At 41.3% G+C, this 20409-nt stretch overlaps 1 protein-coding gene across 3 annotated transcripts; it reads left to right on the top strand.

The window, feature by feature from the left end:
- The first annotated feature begins 395 nt into the window (after window positions 1-395).
- Window positions 396-20218, top strand: mtmr1a (myotubularin related protein 1a). 3 transcript variants are annotated; one of them, XM_073474581.1, is made up of 20 exons: window positions 396-692; window positions 4129-4234; window positions 4322-4345; window positions 7487-7510; window positions 9232-9300; window positions 10592-10679; window positions 10843-10937; window positions 11034-11141; window positions 11395-11493; window positions 12287-12370; window positions 13099-13248; window positions 13692-13880; window positions 13991-14176; window positions 14329-14487; window positions 14585-14632; window positions 15168-15260; window positions 15523-15636; window positions 15718-15761; window positions 15838-15970; window positions 17913-20218. In XM_073474581.1, the coding sequence occupies exons 1-20, from the start codon at window positions 586-588 to the stop codon at window positions 18078-18080; spliced, it is 2088 nt and encodes a 695-aa protein (XP_073330682.1). In that variant the 5' UTR covers window positions 396-585; the 3' UTR covers window positions 18081-20218. The 3 variants fall into 3 exon arrangements, with proteins under 3 accessions (XP_073330682.1, XP_073330680.1, XP_073330681.1); XM_073474579.1 differs by lacking the exon at window positions 9232-9300; XM_073474580.1 differs by lacking the exons at window positions 4322-4345; window positions 7487-7510; window positions 9232-9300 and having other exon boundaries at window positions 415-692.
- The last annotated feature ends 191 nt before the right edge of the window (window positions 20219-20409 follow it).

The following is a 20409-nucleotide window of genomic DNA, read 5'->3' on the forward strand; positions in this document are numbered from 1 at the left end:
TGTAGCAGCAGTATGGCTGCAGTGTGGCTGCAGTGTAGCAGCAGTATGGCTGCAGTGTAGTAGCAGTGTGTAGCAGTATGGCTGCAGTGTGGCTGCAGTGTAGCAGCAGTATGGCTGCAGTGTAGTAGCAATGTAGCAGCAGTATGGCTGCAGTGTAGCAGCAGTGTAGCAGCAGTATGGCTGCAGTGTAGCAGCAGTATGGCTGCAGTGTGGCAGCAGTATGGCTGCAGTGTAGCAGCAGTGTAGCAGCAGTATGGCTGCAGTGTAGCAGCAGTATGGCTGCAGTGTGGCTGCCTCCTGCTCTCATCCTGCATCTCTGCTGTGCTGTAAGTGGGCGGAGCTACAGAGCGAGATGCTAGTGACAGACCGAGCCTGTCAGGAGGAAGCACAACACCAGATGAGAGGAAACCACAGTCCGCTTCATAGCACCTACACATATTTTACAGACAGCACCAGAGAGCCCAATAGAACAGTTAGGCTCGCTCGCAGAGGAGCTGAACAAAGGTTTCATTTGATCCGTGTTCTCATATCAGAGGAACCCGTCCTCCCGCCCACCGACCCACAGAGTAAACACTTCTCTGGCAGATGGAGAAACAGGCCGGAGCTGGCGGGGCTGCGGATGGAGCAGGCCCGAACAGAAAGCCCTGGGGTTCACCGACCAGCGGGCCAGCAGCCGGAGAATCCCTGGACAGGTGAGTGGGCGCGTTATTACAAGAATATGCCAAACTGCGATGTGAAATATCGTCCTTTTACGGTTGTCCTAATATTCCGCAATATGTCATTTCGTATCAAATATTACACACGATATTTCCTGAATCAAGAGGATCATCCTTAATTCGGCCGAGATCCGAGACATTCAGCAGGCCGTATGCCACCAAAATGTCAACTTTTCAAATTGTTCAAGAGTATTTCCGATGAGCTGAGGACACAAGGTATCTGGCAGCTTTTAGACTGGAGTTTGGTCTGGCGGTACAGTACAGTACAGTACAGTAGCTACGATACAACAGCTAACAGGCTCCATCTTATCTAAACCACCATGCTGTATGAAACACAGAAGACAGCCCATCTTGTTTCACGAACCAATACCAACACCATGGATCTATCAATGACCAATACGGTCCAGCAGTGAGGTAAAGCTTACAGCTAGCGTTAGCGTAGCTTAGCAAAACAGACCTAGCTTAGTATGCCATTAAATGTGGGCTGAGAGTTCTCACTGAACTGAGTCTCACTGTGGGAAAGAGACTGGACAATAAAGAAAAGAGCTCAGACAGCCATCAACCTGAACACAAGCTCACACCACACCAACATCTGGACACAAGCTCACATCACACCAACATCTGAACACAAGCTCACATCACACCAACATCTGAACACAAGCTCACATCACACCAACATCTGGACACGAGCTCACGTCACACTAACATCTGAACACAAGCTCACATCACACCAACATCTGAACACAAGCTCACATCACACCAACATCTGAACACAAGCTCACATCACACCAACATCTGAACACAAGCTCACATCACACTAACGTCTGGACACAAGCTCACATCACACTAACGTCTGGACACAAGCTCACATCACACTAATGTCTGGACACAAGCTCACATCACACCAACATCTGGACACGAGCTCACATCACACTAACGTCTGGACACGAGCTCACATCACACTAACGTCTGGACACGAGCTCACATCACACTAACGTCTGGACACGAGCTCACATCACACTAACATCTGGACACGAGCTCACATCACACTAACATCTGGACACAAGCTCACATCACACCAACATCTGAACACAAGCTCACATCACACCAACATCTGAACACAAGCTCACATCACACCAACATCTGGACACGAGCTCACGTCACACTAACGTCTGGACACGAGCTCACATCACACTAACGTCTGGACACGAGCTCACATCACACTTACATCTGGACACAAGCTCACATCACACTAACATCTGGACACAAGCTCACATCACACTAACGTCTGGACACAAGCTCACATCACACCAACATCTGGACACAAGCTCACATCACACCAACATCTGAACACAAGATCACATCACACCAACATCTGAACACAAGCTCACATCACACCAACATTTGGACAGGAGCTCACATCACACTAACATCTGAACACGAGCTCACATCACACCAACATCTGGACAGAAGCTCACATCACACCAACATCTGGAGAGTCATCTCACAGCTGACACCAGGGCCTGGTCCAGCCCATGTAGGGTCCTCGGGTTAGTCAAGGCCCCCTATAGTAGTTTTGTTACATGATTAAATTTAGATTTATTCAAGAATATGTACAATGTAAACCAGCATAATATCAACTGTAATAGCACTGATACAGTATTAAAGGCCCACACAGGTGTTCCCACTTATTAGCCTAAATAAATCTTTTTTTAGGACAGTGGAGGTGTGTACAAAATGTGCTTGATTGTAAAGATGGGATGATTTAGACTTACCATTCCTAATGGTATGTTAGATTGATGGACCCATGTTATATCCAGCGTAGCTCCACCCAACTTCACCCTGAGAAAATGTCCAATAAGTCGGGTAATAAACACCTGTCTATTTTGCATTGTCAAATTATAAAGGCTTCTTTTCTCATTTTAAGAACATTGCTTCTGTATAGAGCTAATCACAATGTTTGTTTACAGTAACCTTCAATTAGATAAACCCTGCATTATGCACTAGCTTACATACAAATGAATTGTTTTTTTTCATATTGTTATCTCGTTAATGACAACACTTTATCTGTTGGGCCACAGACTAAAGCCCAAATGATACTGGATTTTTGGGGCCAATGCTGACACCGCTATTATGACGTAAAAGATTTCTATATTGATGTATTGGCTTCAATGTGGTTATTAAACACTTGTGACAAAAATACAGTATGTAAGGGATGCAGGATATTTTACAGTTTTAACAAAATGACATCAGTGCAATGAAACAGTAAACTTACTTGGAATATAATATAATATAATATAAGTATAAATTATCCCTAACATCTTTGTCGCATTATAATCTAAAAAAAAAGGTTTTACGTTTACGTGATATAATAATATAAATATTGTTATATATAAATATATTGTTCAGGCTCTACCACAGACAAGGGGGAAAACAAGACAGCTACCCCTAACATGCAGTTAGTCTGAAATGTCAATGTTGGGTTGATATCAAAGATGCTAGTGCAGCAATACAGTACATAAAATCAACCGCCAGTTGTCTACCTGGAAGTGACTGTTAGGGCGATGTCTCAGCGATCTATCTATGTGACACAGGCACAGATGTTCAACGATGAGATGTGTTCTTTGAGAAGCTGCTGGTTATCAGTACGTTTGTTAGCAGTTACTTTAGCAACAAGTAAAGCTATCTGTCCAGAGAGGGCAGCAGAGGGAAAAACCTATTGGGCCTGATACTGGAGTGTACAGTAGGTGAGACATGGTGCAAGCCATCAGTGAAAATATGGGAACTTTAAGATAAGTGGCAATAACTCAAATACAATAATTACATTGATACTCCATTCAAAATAACTGCTGCTTCTTCAGAGTGTAAGAGAAAGGAGGGTAAACAGAGGCAAAGTCAGCTTGTAATCACTTTTACATTGGGTAAAGAAGAAAGCAAAATGTCTCCAAAAACTACTCATGCTGTCTATTGAAATACATTTTGGCCTCAATATGGCTACGATAAATCCTCACATAGAAGCCACATCACAAGTAATGGTCAAATCTCAGGATCTGCACCAACAAATAAACATTGGTTGCTTATTTACCAGTACAACAGCAGATCATTTTCATAGTCACCGCTCTGCTGCTCTCACTTTGTCTTTCAAACACCTTTTCTTACTCGGTATGTCTAATCACTTAATGAAACTCAACACTTCCTGCAGGTTTTTCACAACGAAAGCAAACCGAAAAAGGGAGGGATATGCCCTGTCAGCCCCTGAAACAGGCTTTTAATGTGAAACATCAATACAGGAAGTGTTCATTTTTACATATCTTAAGCCATTTTAAAAAAAGGAAGTTAATGGAATTGGGAAAAAGTAACTTGTTTTAGTTGTTAATGGATATCAGTGTTTTAACTGTCTCTTTGTGTTCAGTCCGACAGGGTCACATGTAGAGTGGTGTAAACAACTAATAGCCGCCACCATCTCCAGTCAGATCTCAGGATCAGTCCCACCTGACATTGGTAACAGGGACAACAAGGTAGCTAACAGACACACACAATCACACACTCATACACACACTCACGCTGACAGTAGTTCTCATCAGTTTGTGTTTTGTAACTGATAGGCTGGGAGAAGACCAGATTTCATGGTAAGACTGTCAGAAATGGCAACATGTATGTCTATATCCGTCAGCGTGCGGGTGAAGCTTTGTGTGTGTTGTGTCATTGTTTAGAGAAGCCACTGTTAAGCTGCTGGAGAGTTTCTCCTCTGCTTCTGTTTGTCAGCAGCTTGCTTCCTACAGCCAGGACCGTCCTCAGACAAAGCACATGTTTGGTTTATTGAAAATCAAACTCTGTCCTCCAACCAGTAAACTGTTTTTTCTCTCCAACCAGTCAACTGGTTGGAGAGAAAAAACATATCTGCATCCAAAATTTAGTTGAGATAGGGGTAACGTTATGTGTATTCATCCAGAGCTCACATTCATTACAGTACACAATGTTGAATTTGCTGTATGAAGCATGTGTTTCTCACATATACACATTTTGTACCACCTGCACAGCTTTGACAGTGGAACAGTTATTCTCTGTTGACTAAACCATTTAGCCTCTGGGTTTGTAGCTGCAAATAAGAAACCAAAGTTTGTTGATGTCATTTAAATGTACAGTATACTGTATGCAAGGGTCATGGTTTTCCAGTTAGTTACAGCAACACTGGACACAAAGTGGAATGGAAAAAACTGTGTGCCAACAAGTTGGGTTGGGTGATGTTATTTCTCTGCAAACACATATAATCAAACATGGTAAACTATTTGTTATAGTAAACTATAGCCTCACTATAATGTTCCTTCACATGTTCAATGTTTCGGCAGTGTATGCAACAAAATGAAGTGAAACTCACCTGAAACCAGATACTTTTTGTGACCTGTTGGGTTGATTATAATATATAATATATAATTAATAATTATAATGATCACTTCATTTGTAGCCATTAGCAAATTCATCTTTTCATTCTAATTAGTCACTTTTTACACACAGGTCTGTGCACACACTGAAATCTATACACATGCAATTGTTACAGACAGATGTCAGCGCTATGGTTACCACAGCACAGCCAGATAACAAAATTTACCAAGACGCCCTCATCCAACCCACATACTGCGAGGAATGATGCCACTTGGGCAGCCTGCTCAGCTAAGGGCGAACCAAATAAACCAAAACTGGCCCAAATCTGGGCCAGATCCAGCCCACCAGAATAGAATGAGCTGTGGCCCACGTTTAGGCCAAGTCAAGTTCCTATGGATCCTCCATCTCTGAATCCTAATAACTGACATAAACTGGTCAAAAGTATTTTTACCAGTAAGTTAACATCAATAGATACTCATTTACATTATGCAGTAAGTAGATTAGAAATCTCAATATCATGGAAGGACAGAAAGAAAGCTCATGGGTCATTTCATACCACCTCACCTTGGCCCTCCCGATCATGTCATGGATTTTCTTGAAGAAAAAAAAAAAAAATTAAAAATCCTTTAGCTGGGCTCTAAATACTTTGTAAGTTATGAATGTTCTAAGTTTTTCTCAGAATTGTTTTAATTCTTTGTATGTGTATTCTAAACCTCACCTATCGCTTATTTTTCACTTGATTGGGTTGAAATGTGTCCTGAACATCCAGGACACCTTAAGGATAACTTACAACATGTATTCACTTAAATAGTTATTGCAGAATATCTTCAGTAATCAAATTCATAACTTTATGAGTGTGTATAGTATTAATGTAGTTTTATCACATCTAAAAGTGATTTGGTCCTGCATTAAAAAATGAGTGCCACAGGTTAAATATAACTTGGGAGCTGAAAACCCCACCTTTTAAAATATTTTGACTGAAGGATTATTTTAATTTCCTTGAAAGCAGTAGTTATCACACAGATAGATCACCTTGAAGTGAACACAGTACAAATATCTCTAATAAAAAAGCTGTAGGATTTTGCAAGGGTCTCATTTTGAGGTTTTGATTTAATTAAAAAAAAAAAATGTCAAGAAAATCCATGTCATGAACCAGGAAAAGTTCTGAATTCCTGGTGAGTTGACATGGAATGACCCACATAATTTTGCTGAGTGGTATCTTTCCGTTTAGATAGATTTTGTTGTATGTCTCTAGGTGTGGAGATCTGAGATTTCTGCCTCCACCCAATACTAGATGTTCTTTTCAGAAACAGTGTCCCAGATGTACACAGAACAATCCACACACCATTGTCAACAGTTTTCTGTGGTCAGAAGTGGTTCCAATGAAAGCTGTTGAACTCTTTGCATTATTCACAGTAAGAGGTACACTGTCTGTGGAATAACACATACAGTAGCTAATGAATGAATGAACGACTGAATGAACAGTGTGATGAGTGCTGCAGAGTGCGGCGGATAATCTGGGTGCAAAGTGAGTGGAATTCAGACTCTGAATTAGTCATGGGTGTGTTTTGGGCGGAACATAAATCAAACCAATCCGAGTGTAGTCTCCTATTCCCTGTAAGAGCCAGGAGCACCAGGACATGACACATATTAAACAGTGGTACTCGTCTTCGTTGAGGGAAAGGGACGTGATCCTCGGCTGCTGGACCCTCTGCCCCTCTGTTTCACAATCACCTGTCCCATCAACAACTCTGTTTGACTGCATATGAAAAAATACACTGATATTTAACTGAGGAGGAGGAGGAAGAGGAGGAGGAGGAGGAGCGCTGCTGCCTCCCTCTGTGTGTGCAGCTCTCAGTCATGAAAAGTATCATCCTGATCAATGACAGATGGGATGAGGGGGTGAAATACAGGCGCAGGTGGGTGCTGGATGTGAAAATGACAACTGCGTCGATCTGAAACTAGCAGTGACACTTGCGCTGCGCTGTGCGCCTCTGTGCCGAGCATAATAGAGCCCAATGTCTGCTTAGCTGTTCTGCAGCTCTCTTCTTATATTGGAGCAGGTTTCAGATGTGTTTGCTTGGATATTTGTATCAGAATTATGCTTGAAGTTGCAGTGCATTTTTCTTGTTGCAGTTGCTTTGGGCTGTTGTGTGTTTGCATCCATTTACTATTTTAAATTGTCAGTATACCTACATTACAGATACATTTTTTCAAGAATAAGAAAACTGTGCAAGTAACCTTCAGTTGGATATCAGACAATGAATATAGTTGATTCCATTTCATGTGTGTGTGTGTGTGTGTGTGTGTGTGTGTGTGTGGATGTGTGTGTGTGTGTGTGTGTGTGTGTGTGGGTGTCCTGTTTACTCTGTGTGTTTAACCTCCAGGTGTCCAAGAGGCTGATTCCCAGGGTAAGAGTTGTAGTCTCATCAGCTTGTCTTGTCTGATAACTATTGGACATTCAAGACACACAGATAAACACAAGTCTGTCTATTGGCTAATCCAGCAAATTAAATAGCACCTGACAAAGGAGTGTGCTTTACTGCACTGATTCAAAGATCATATTAAGATCCATAGTAAGCTGTAAAGCATGCGATGAATAGGTGAAAGTAAATGTTGTTACAGTGTCTTTGGTTTTGACTTGGCTTAAACATTATTAGAATGAGCACAGGCTGTTTCCTCTAAACCAAATGGGATGTGATAGTGTGTTGAAGGCGTATGAAAGTGACTATAGATGTACTTCCTCCATCAGACCCACTGCAGACAGAACAGAGTTAGTCTTCATGCATGCTTCCTTCTTTCTCTTTTCTTTGACTGTACCTTTCTGCGGGCCGTTTCTTTGGTTCTTTGACTTGATAAAGCTTGTTAGGCTGCAGAAATAAACTAGAGCAGCGCTCAGATTCCATAGCCACACCGTAGTTTGATTTCTTTTAAAAAAGCTTTGGAGCAATAGTGGGCATGTTGGAATTGGACCACTTCTCCCATGAAGCCACTGTCCCCTAGTTCTCCATCATGACTGCTTTCTGTATGAAAGTTGAGCAGCCGGCTACACCAGAGGATTACTGGTACCTGTGAATGTGGATTGTGATATGGAGTCATCGTATTTCTACAATTAGCTATGGTTTGTCACTGTTGAACTTAACTACCATTTAATAGATGTTGTGTTAACAAAGGTGAAAAATCCCAAAAAAAGCCCAATAACTCAAGTATTTGTCAGGTCCTCACTGTATTATCAGTGCAGATAATGATCTTAATATACAGATTGAGTATTGGACATGAATACAGTTTCTTTGTCATTGTTACATGATTTTTTATTTGCACTATATGTTCCATTTATTAAGTCAAAGTGCTCCTTGGTGGACAAACTTTATCCATCTTTGTTGACAGTGTTTCTGAATAAGTTCTAATATATATTTAGCATTTCTGTACTATATTTCCTGTTACTAATTGGCCAAAAGATATGCCTATACTGATATCTGGGATAAGCTAACATTGCCCTGCTCATATATGTATCAGTCTAGCTTTAATTAGTATGTATTGTGATTGTGTATATTTACTGTATGTTCCTGGTTTACGTCTAAAATATCAGATGAGACTGTCTGCTTTCTGCAGATCTAATGATCATAGTATACAAATAAATAAATAAATCGTCGTTGCCCCAGGCAGTTAGGTGCTCAAGAGCAAATGGCAGTGCTGAGGAGGTGAACTGGCAAATCTCCAGCCACCAGTCCAAAAATCACAAACAAATCCAGTATTATCACTAATCAGTCCTGCTCAGTTAGCAGGACTGATTAATCCATTCATGGATGTAACAGGAGTGATTGCATTGATCAGGAGGACTTGGAAACCATTTTTGACATGGTCATCTAAAATAAAGGGCTCGATAAACCCAGTCATACTCATGGACTTCATCTAACTCACATGAAATACATTATCATGTGAATGCAAAATGTTAACAGTGTTGGGTGGAGGCACCTTGTCACTCCCTAGAAGGACACACCAAGCGAGTGGGGAGTGACAATATTAACCGTATCTTACATATAGAATAATGTGTATTTATGTACAGCCTATTGTCTCTTTCTCTCCCTGTTTTTCTGTCTCTCACTTTCTCCATGCTGGCTCTCTCCTGCAGCAAGATTCACAAGATGAAAGGCATTGTTACCACGGAGACAGTGATTCTGAGCATCCTTCCAATGCTTTGGCAAGTCTCCCTCTGTCTGTCCTTTCACCTGTTTACTTCCTGTTCACTCTGTCCTCATCTGCATGCCTCATTCCCATCATCCTCCCCTTCTGCCTCAGCTTCCTTCAGTGCAGTCCTCGCAAGGAATAACAGCAAGTAACACATGAAATATACAAGTTTGAAAACTCACGAAACACGTGCTCACCAGGCAGGGGGGGGTCTAATGAAAGATTTTGTTGATTTGCATTATAGGATCCAGGATATCTTAGTCTGTTCTATCAGTGACCATTCTTTTTTAATCTGTCTCTCATGACTCTCTCTCATTTATTGTTTTATGAAGATGTAAGATTTCTTATTTATTTATTTCTTTTTGCAGATTTTCTATTTAGTATTTTCCTTCTGTAAAGGAAGTTAACTTAACCAGTGACTTTACAAAGAGCTTAAAGCAACAGAAGTTGGCTTTCTGTGCAATTTGGCACAGTTTAGTATAACACTTTGAGTATATTCCGGCTCAGGCTATGTGTCAGTCTGGGCACTGCTGAGGGGCCCTTGAGGTGCGTCTATTGGAGAGCAGGCAGAAATAGTCGAGTGGCTGTTTCCCAAGGCGAAATTTGAATGAGCTGATTGGTTGTCTTGAAGTTCTGTTACATCTCCAGTGTTTGAGTCAATATGTATGACTCCAAATTATCGTCTCATCAGACCCATGGATCTAATAAGGGAGATCTGGATACAGTGTCGCAGGTGGAGCCCTGTTAATTCCTACGAAAGCTGCTCAGTGGATCATGAAGCCATTACGTTTAACATTGTGGGTGTAAAATGAGCCAGACATTCCGCATGGTTCCACTGGTCGAGCTGGATAACCTTTTTAAATCTCTGGCTAACTTGAATGGGGATAAATTATTTAAGTCTTTTTGGGCCCCAGTTCATCATGTGACATTGTAATAACACAGTTTGGCCGCTGTGTCAAATTGGTTTCAAAGCCTAGTGCTCATCCTAGGGGCTTGATCAGACCTGAAAGGCCATGGTTATTTTTTTTGTCTTTGACTGGTGCCTGCTACTCTAAAGCATCGCTAGTGTTTGTTCAGTTTGCAGCAGCGGCCACCTTAATGCTATTCAAGAAAGAAAAAGCCCAGAACAAAAACCTGTGGAAGCTTCAGGGAAATGTCCAATTTGACAGCCATTTATTTCTCTTGCAGTGATGGTTGCTATGTACGTCTTATCATCAGAATGTTCAGTGATACTTTGTTAGGTGTCAGTGGTGCAGTTCAAGCAGGGTGTTGTGGACCCTCTGACTGAACTGTGTTCTGTACAGAACCTTCCAGCTCTGAGATATGGAGCGCAGGTCAGAATGGCCCAGAACCAGGTTCCTCTGCTACCAGGAGAAACCATCCAGACTACAGGCAAGTTCACTTTTTCTATCCCTGTGTATGATGTAGTAGACAATATCAGTCATTTCTTAAACTTGATATTTTATTTAAAACATTACAGTGAATGTATGTACCAGTTGTACTTATTCTTATTTGCCTATTTATCAATACCTTATCCTTGTGTGCATGCTTGCAGTCGAGGATGTGATGTACATCTGTCCATTCAGTGGTCTGGTTAATGGAACCCTGACCATCACAGACTACAAGCTGTACTTCACCAGTGTGGAAAGGGTATTGCAGATCTCATGAATTCACCATCAGAGCTCTGTTGTTTCTCTCAGTATGTGTCTGTGCAGCTGTGTGCTAATGTTAGTCTGTGTGCACCAGGAGTCTCCATTCATTCTTGATGTGAACCTGGGAGTTATCAGCAGGCTGGAGACCATCAGTGTGTCCAACCAGGGAGAGAACACTAAAGGATTGGAGCTGGTCTGCAAGGTAACACACACACACACACACACACACACACACACACACATACCGAATAAGAGATAATCTGATACATTTTACATTCCAGTATCAGATCAACAAAGATGCTCAGTTTACAATAAAAACAAAATCAGCAAACCCTCAAACTGGAGATGGTGGAACCAGAGAATGAACTAAGCCATAAATCACCTAATCATTTCAGAAACTGATGAGTCTGCCATTTCTGTAACACTGATCTTTCCTTTCTTTTCCACCTTGCCAGGACATGAGGAGTCCCAGGTTTGCTTATAAGACAGAGAAAAGCCACCTGGATGTGGTGGAGGTGCTGGCCAAACATGCCTTCCCCCTCTCCCACAGCCTGGTCAGTCATTCAAATGTGTTCATTAATACTGACTAGATATGACGTGTTTGTGAGCTTTATGTTCTTCTGCAAGATCTCCATATATTTTGTCACTGGGACCAAAGTGACTAGAACGGTATGAAGTCTACACAAAGTGTTACGGTGACAGTATAAGCTTGTTGTTTCAATTGAAATGTCACAATGTGCACTTACACAACTGACTCTGCAAAAAGGGGGTACAGGCTTTTTTTGAAAATGAGAGGACTGCTAGAATAACCCAATTTATAGAGTTGTAGGATCCAGTATAGCAACATTTCACAACTGTAGTGTAGCAGACAAAAAAGGACACACCCGCCACTACAGAGACCCCAGGAAAGTTTGGTTGTCACTCCACAACAAAACATAATTGTCTGTATCCACTGGTTGGAAGCTGGTGGGGAATCATGTCATTGTCACTGTTATCACATTTATTCTTTGATCAGAAAAATAACCAGTTTGAAGGTATCAGATCTGGATCTTAGATGGGATTACATAGGAAACAATTGATCGATTATTTGAAATAAATAATCACTTATTTACCTGATGATGAAACAAATCATCAGAAAAAAGGAGTGGCCTCTACAAGACAATGTCTTCCAACTTGTTTTAAAGTCCTCCTGAAATTGTATCAGCAGTGTAAATATAATGTATTTAGAGACTATCTTCTATAATGCACTTGTTTCCACTTCCATAAAGTCAACTACAGCTTGTTAAGTGCATGGAAGTGCTTTTAAGTTTGATCGTGACTGAATTGTTCTGTGACGTCCTCTGGCAGCCACTGTTTGCCTTCCTGTACAAGGAGCAGTTTCCTGTGGATGGCTGGAAGGTGTACGACCCAGCAGCAGAGTACAGACGTCAGGTAACTGCACACCAACTTTAACACTGACAGAGTCTGCAGGAGGCAGTGGCTTGAAGGGAAACGTTTTCAAACTTTGTATCACTGTAATGTAGGTAGTATGCAAAAGAGCAATGTCAAACTCCCCTCCATTTTGCCTGATCCCTGCTCACTTGTGTCACCCAACAGCCCTGGGGCTGTTGTTCCAACTACAGATTGTATTTCTGCATTTTTTCGTATCCCTGCTACAGACACATGTAGTATAGAAGTTTGGTCAAGAGAATTTAGATCAACTGTAAAACTGCAGTGCGGATCAATTGCATTCTGAATACCACTGCCCCTTTTCTCTGTTTTCTCTGTTAATGCAGCACCAATTTCAACAGTATTTGTGTCTTTCTACTGCATAGACAGCACAGATTTATGAAATACTTCTTTAACAGTAACTGGAAATAATCAGTGAATGAGAACAGTATTTTTGTAAGAGAAGAGCAACTCAAAGCAGCAGAGCTTAAGTAGTATAAATGTATCAAGACACCTGTAAACAGGTAAATCAAATCAAATCAAGTGGAGGTAAATAAAGGCTCTTGCTCATATCTGAGAATTTCCAGTATGTAAGTAAAACAAGTGAAAAATTTGCTGAGGTACATGCACGTTGATAGCGCAGTTTTCTATGTAACTGTTATATATTGCATATAGAGCAGATCACTGTATTTTCCACAGTCTTATAATGGTTTCTTGCATGTTTTTGTCAGGGCCTCCCTAATGAGAGCTGGACCATCAGTAAGATAAACAGCACCTATGAGCTGTGTGATACCTACCCCTCCATCCTGGTCATCCCCACCAACATAACAGATGAAGACATCAAACGAGTGGCTGTGTTCAGAGCCAAGCACCGCATACCGGTCAGTCTGAGCAGAGACACATGACACTGACAGACGGCTCACAGTTTAATCTTGACCTTGGAAACAGCAGTTAATAAAACAGTCTCTCAGACCTTTGAGAGACGGACTCGTCAACAGTCTTGATGCTGTCTGGCAGGATTGTTATGGAACTGACAGAAAGTTTTTTTACTGAAGGTTTGAAGTTCACCAGCTTCACTTGTCAAACTGACCAAATGACATTCAAAAGATTTAAAGGTGCTCTCTGTAGTTCTTTTAATCACAAAATTAAGATCTTCATTGACTGATTTTTTTTTTTATAATACCTAAACAAACTAGTCAAAATTAACTAACAGTGTGTGTGTTCATGGTAATGACAGAGCATGTCACCCAGTGCAACAATCTGGGACACGGATGTGTCTTCTAGCAGTCCTCCTGGTCCTGAACTGGTCCTGCTCTTCCTGCAGGTCTTGTCCTGGATTCACCCAGAGTCTCAGGCCACCATCGTACGCTGCAGCCAGCCATTAGTTGGACCTTCAGACCGTCGCTGTAAAGAGGATGAACGCTTCCTCCAAATCATCATGGATGCCAATGCACAGTCCCACAAGCTCACCATCTTTGATGCCCGGCAGAGTAGTGTAGCAGTCACCAACAAGGTACAACAATCACACCTGAACAAAAAGATGCACCTGTTTTCTCTCTATCTTCTCTTTTCAATTCCTCCACTCTCACCTCCGACCACTTCTGATGCCTCCCACACATGCAGGCAAAGGATGGAGGGTTTGAAAGTGAGAGTTTCTACCCAAACGTTGAGCTGAACTTCCTGGAAATCCCCAACATCCATGTGATGAGGGAGTCTCTGAGGAAGATGAAGGATGTGGTTTATCCCACCATAGATGAAGCCCACTGGCACTCGGCTATTGACCTGACACATTGGCTGGAGTACATACGGGTAAATCACGTGCACAAGAACACACAATGAAGAATACATGCTGTTTTATTTTTATCACCATAGAAAACTCCAGGGGTTGTTTGATCGCCTCATGTGTCATCAGGAATATATTGTACTGGCAATACAGTTACATGTGTACATGCTGTGTGTAGCTGTTGTTGGCAGGAGCAGCAAAGATAGCTGATAAGCTGGAGTCTGGGAAGACGTCAGTGGTGGTTCACTGCAGTGACGGCTGGGACAGAACTGCTCAGCTCACCTCTCTGGCCATGCTGATGCTGGACAGTCACTACCGCACTCTCAGAGGGTTCCAGGTCACACACTGCATCACAGTATCAACTATATACTGTAGTTTTCATCAGTCCAACAGAATAATGAACTGTATGTTTGTGTGTCTGTGTGTGTTTGCAGGTTCTGGTGGAGAAGGAGTGGATTAGTTTTGGTCATAAGTTTGCTGCTGTAAGGAACGCAGGAGTTTTTCTGATGATAATCTTGATGCTAATTAACTTGTTTGTTTACAAACTAAATCACTGTAACAGTGCACTTATATTATTATAATGATAAAAATTAAATCCACTTAAACTAATATAATTATTGTTATTGTCAAAATAAAACTAGTGGAGATAAAAGATTTAGAAAATGAATACATGTTGTTAATTATACTTAGTGTTTCTTGGATATTCAGGAAGAATGCAACCCAGTATACGAAAAATAAACAATTGGTGGGGTTTGGAGGTACACATACAAAGAATTATACAAATTATTACGTTTAGTCCTGACGGCCAGACTTCAAAAATTCATAATACAAAAGTATTCGGAGTACAGCTTCAGGAATTTATTAGATTCCATGAATTTAATAAAAGAAAACATGATTGTTTTCAAGAACATCCATGACATGAACTGGAGGGGCCTGGGTGAGCTGATATGAAATGACCCCATAACCATGACATATTACAGCCACTCTGCTTTGAGTTGTCTTGTTTGTGTGTTGCAGCGCGTAGGTCACGGTGATGAGAACCATGCTAACTCTGAGCGCTCGCCTCTCTTCGTCCAGTTCATCGACTGTGTCTGGCAGATGACTCGACAGGTCAGTCTCCATTCTCAGGTTTGATCGAACTTGAACTTCAGGAGGCTTTGAAACCTCAACTAATGACCCAAGCCTGGTCATGATAAGGCCTGAGTATACTTAGGTGTGATTACAGATTTTCATGAAGAAGCACACTAAAAATACACATGCATACACTTGCTCAGCCAATCCAGATGAGCTAGTTCATGTGTGCATGGGCTCAATTGTAACCGTTTGAAAGCTGCCACTCTCATCTCATTATCACTTCTGCTCCTCTCTGCAGTTCCCAGCAGCCTTTGAGTTCAATGAGCTTTTCCTTATCACAGTGCTGGACCACCTGTACAGCTGTCTGTTTGGTACATTCCTCTATAACAGTGAACAGGAGAGGACAGCCAAGGTTTGTGCCATTCCTACTTTAATAACGGTAATGAGTCTGTAAGAGAAAGATCATTAAACTCTTGTGTTCTGTCCTGTGTAGGAGGTGCAGACCAAGACCATGTCCCTGTGGTCCTACATTAACAGGTAAGATACTTTGGAAGAGTCAGTCGAAGAATTGACTGGAGTGATTCTCTAACAGTTCAATGTTTTCTCCTACCAGCCAGCCTGAGGACTTTACCAACCCCTTCTATGTGGACTACGAGCACCATGTTCTATATCCACTGGTTTCCTCCAGACATCTGGAGCTGTGGAGCAGCTACTACGCCCGCTGGAACCCACGTATGAGGCCACAGGTACGCTCCCTCTGTGATAGGTGATGGTGTGTGGTGTAGAGGTTTGGTGCAGTCGTGCTTTGTCCACACTGGCTGTTTGTGTGCTGCGTGACGACTGCGTTGCAGAGCTGCTGTGACTCACTTGCGTGTGCATCCACACGCACAGCGTTGCTGCTGCAGCTCGGCTCCTGCCTGCCCTATCTGTTTACATAGAGCTTGCCTTTGATAATTATCAATAAATATGATGAAGTGATTTTCCTTTACCCCCCCTGAAGGAGCGAGAAAGCGGGAAGGGGAAAAAGAGGGAGAGAAAGAGTACACAGGAGAAATCTGCCCTTCACCTGTTGTGTGTATTCTCTTCATGTCTGTGACATATTCTACAGATACAGACATTAAAACTGTAGTGAAACGCTGGCATGATGTCGATTGACCGTCTACAGGTCGCTTTCAGGTCTATTTTTGCTGAGAACCGTGTGTGTCGTGGCAAAAATTGGTGAGACTCTGTATCTGTAGATGAAGAGCTGCTGCAGCCTCGTGTGTGTGGCTGCTCTTACCTGTTAACATGGAGGCTGAAATGAAAAGCAAGACGTTACGCCACACACGCTGCTCACAAAGTCAGTGTGTCCAGCCTGTTAGTCTTAGCAGCAGACCTTCCCAGTCTGAACAAGAACCAATCTGACCATTTAAAGCAACACCCATTATCTGACTGTCTGCATGTACATTTGAGTCAGTCTCATCAGTGAAGCTGTAGATTCAGCCTCAGAGAGAAAAATGCAAACCAGGTAGCTGCTGCAATTCAGTTCCATGTAAATGTCACCAACAGAGTCATTTGAGCTACGCTAACATTTTGTATCTTGACTTAAGATAAGCTACAGTTTAAGAGTTCATCACAAAGCAATGACTAATATCACCTACAAATATTATTATTATTATTATTGTTATTGTCAATAAATTGATGGAAAAATCTCAGTATGATTTTATTCTTGTAAAATTGCAACTTTGATTGTAAAATAACTTTTTCTTACCATTTTTTTTCCATTTTTGTTAAATGTTTGTCAGTATGACTTCAGTCATATTATGCCTTTATGTGGAACAAAAACATCTCTGACTTTAATCTTAAATGTCAGAAATCTGACTTTAAAGTCTGACTTTTCTCTTAGAATTCTGAGAAAAAAGTCAGAACTCAAATGACACAAACAGTGGGCCTTAATCTCTTCTCCAGAAATGTGTCAATGTTTGTATCCTTCAGTTACAACAAACTTTTTTTTTTATTTTCAATTTGAATGTTTATTTGTATGGAGTGCTGCAGGGATGACGTGTTTTTGTAGGCAAACCCAGAAGTTCACCCTGGTTTCCTCTGCAAGAAGCCGATGGGATTGTTGAATTGGATTTAGGATTATTGCAGAAAATAAACTCTGTAGTCTCATTTAGACACTTGTTAACAGCTGCTTTTTGAAGACATGTAAACACTTTATAGTTCACATGTGGGGTATTAACTGACGTATTTTATGGCAAAGAACAAAACATGAACATTTCTTAAGTCTTTGTTAACCACAGCCCTTATTTCAGGTGTTTAACCAAAAACCTATTCAAAAAAACCCCACTGACTTTGAGACGAGGGCACCTGAAGTGTGAAAACTGATTTTCTGGATTGAAGGACTGCCACAAACCACAGCACTGATAGCCTAACCTCGTTTATAGTTCCCTTCCCTTGAAATACTTTGTTTAAATAACGTTGCACTTTTTTCCCTCATCTTCAATCTCAACAAGTGGCCCTGCCACAGTGATAGAAAGCCAGCACACAGTTTACTTTGTGTTGTTTATGTAGGGCCAGTTCAGAGCAGGATGTTGGTTTGTCATTGTAGAGGAGAAGGAAATTACACGTCTCTGGATCTATTTTTGAGAGAGGCATGCGAAGGAAAGCTTTAGTTACTGACGCTGTCGATGTGTGATCGTGTTTCAGGTGCCGGTGCACCAGACCCTGAAGGAGCTACTGATTCTTAGAGCCGAGCTACAGAGGAGGGTGGAGGAGCTGCAGAGAGAGGCCTCCTCCCACTCCCTGTCGTCCTCCTCTGAACACTCCCCCTCCCCCTCACACACCACTGGAACTCCACTGCACTCTGCTGTCTGAGGCCGTATTCAGATCAAATCAGGCGTCGCTGCGATTAGCACAGGGTTGTGTTGGGGTGTAGGAGGACACAACTGGAAGAGAATCATCGTTTGGTCTATGAACTCTGCAAAAATAGCGCCCGGTTTCCAACTTCTGGCTTGGGAGCAACAACTCTTCCAAAGAGGCTTTGTGCATTACAACAAGTTTGTATTTCTCCTCCTCCAGCATGATGTTGTTTGACGCATTAAGCAACGCAATAGAAACTCTGAGTAATTTGGCAGACCTCTGAATGTTTGTGCATGTGTCCTTTTATGACCTATATGACAGAATCTCTTTCATGTCAGCCACCATGAAAAACTTTCATTATACGTTTTATACTAGTCGGCTATGTTTGTGTGCCATTTAATACATTTGAATAACAACACTGTTAACCGGCCGGTCTGATTGCAGGCATTTGATTGGCCACCACAGCGTGATGTTGTGTTTTCCAAAAGGTGTTTCTGTTTTAACTATTCACCGTGGGGCTGCTCAAGTTTTTTTTCGGCCACCCTTGCAGTCTGCAGCCTGAGCGCACTACCCACACTCAAGAAAATGAAAGGACTGGCGTTATCCCTGCAACACCTGATGTTGTTTAAGTGAGGCCTGACACACCCACACAAACACACACACACACAGTTTAATGCATGTTTTACCCCACTACTGAAGATAACAGTGTTTCAAATATGACGGAGGCTTCAAAAGAGATTCATTATTTTAGATTAACATTCCTAAATACATTTTGAGCAAAGAAAAAACAAAAAATTGCTCAAGAAGTTTGTAAAGTTTAAGAAAATGTCCATAGAGAGTATGAAAAACTGCCCAAAACAATGTTCAGTGCCCTAACTTATTTGTATTATCTATACAGCCTGGAGTGTGTGGATCTCATGATTGAGTCTCCGAGGTCATGAGCTCACTTAGACTTGACTCTCAGTTCCATAAAGTTGCTACCAGTTTTGTCTGCCATCTTTTTATTGTTGTATGAAGAATTGCTACTCTTTGTCTCAGGGCTGTGTTATTCACATGACTGCAGAAGCTTCCAGTGACGTGTTTCAGAAGTTACCTGCAGTGTGTGCTACTGCATGCTTCCTCAGAGTTTCTTTTTATGCCTCCGCACTGGTGTCAGCTGTGGCCAGAGGCTTTATGTTTTCAGGTTGTCCATCCGGAGGGCCCATTTCACATTCCTGTTTCCTCAATTAGGTACAAATGTTCATTTGGAGTCAAGGTCAATGTCATTGTGACCTCATTGTGCCACCTTGACTGGTGCGTGGAGGCATATAACTGTGATGGTCCTCTTCATCAAGATTAGAAACGTTGTTGTGAGCTGTACCATAGTTCTCTCCAAACCGTTGAACTTTTAGAAACTTTAACATTATTACATTCAGAAAAAACAAAAAGAATGCATGCATGCAAATCATTACCTGAACACTGCCTTACCCTACATATGTTCCTTTATTTGTATACAAAATAGTTTCTTTCATTTTGTTGTCCAATTAATGTTTCTCACAAATTAACCAAAGTCTGTGTATGTAGCAGCGGTCCAAACTGTTAACTAACGAGTGTCTGACTATTGATTCAGTGACTGAAAGGTCACTTTAAAACAGTGTTCAAACAACATGCTTTTTTCCATCATGGTGTGATGGATGTGATTTTAGAGCCATTTTAGAGGAGTACATGAAAAATATTGACAGGTCATAAAGATATTTAAGTCACAAGAAACCAGGAGACTTCTTTGGTGAAGTGACACTTTCACTGACCTCAGTTTAAATTTGCCATAAAAATCTACAGTATACAATGAAATCTCATCATCAAATGTAATGTGCTTTACTCTGGCAGGTTTCACTGCACTAGTAAGAATGCGTCCTCTGGCTTTAAGTAAGTACTGCTGTGAAAATGATGTCTGTAAGAGAAGTGCCATGCCAGCCACTTATGATACAATCACATGATCAGCACTCAGCCATAATGTGAGACCACATGATTATTGTTTTGACTCTCCTCATGTTACCTTCATTTACTTATTCACAAAAGGATTAGGGCCACTGAGATTATGACTTTAATCTCAGAATTCTGATTTTAAATTCAGAATTTTGATTTTTTTTATCAGAGCTTTAAGGAAAAAAATCTGAATTTTTCAAAAAAAAAAAATCTATTTTTTCAAAGTTTAAACTCCAAATTCCATTTTTTTATTTTCTGCCAGAGCTTAAAATTCTGACTTTTTTTTTTTTTTTTTCTTTTCAAATAAAGCTCATAAATTCTGAGCTTTCTAAGAAAAAAAGAGTTTAACCTCAGAAACCTGACAATATTGATTTAAAAA

Source organism: Pagrus major, chromosome 10 (assembly GCF_040436345.1).
Source record: "Pagrus major chromosome 10, Pma_NU_1.0".
NCBI lineage: Eukaryota > Metazoa > Chordata > Actinopteri > Spariformes > Sparidae > Pagrus > Pagrus major.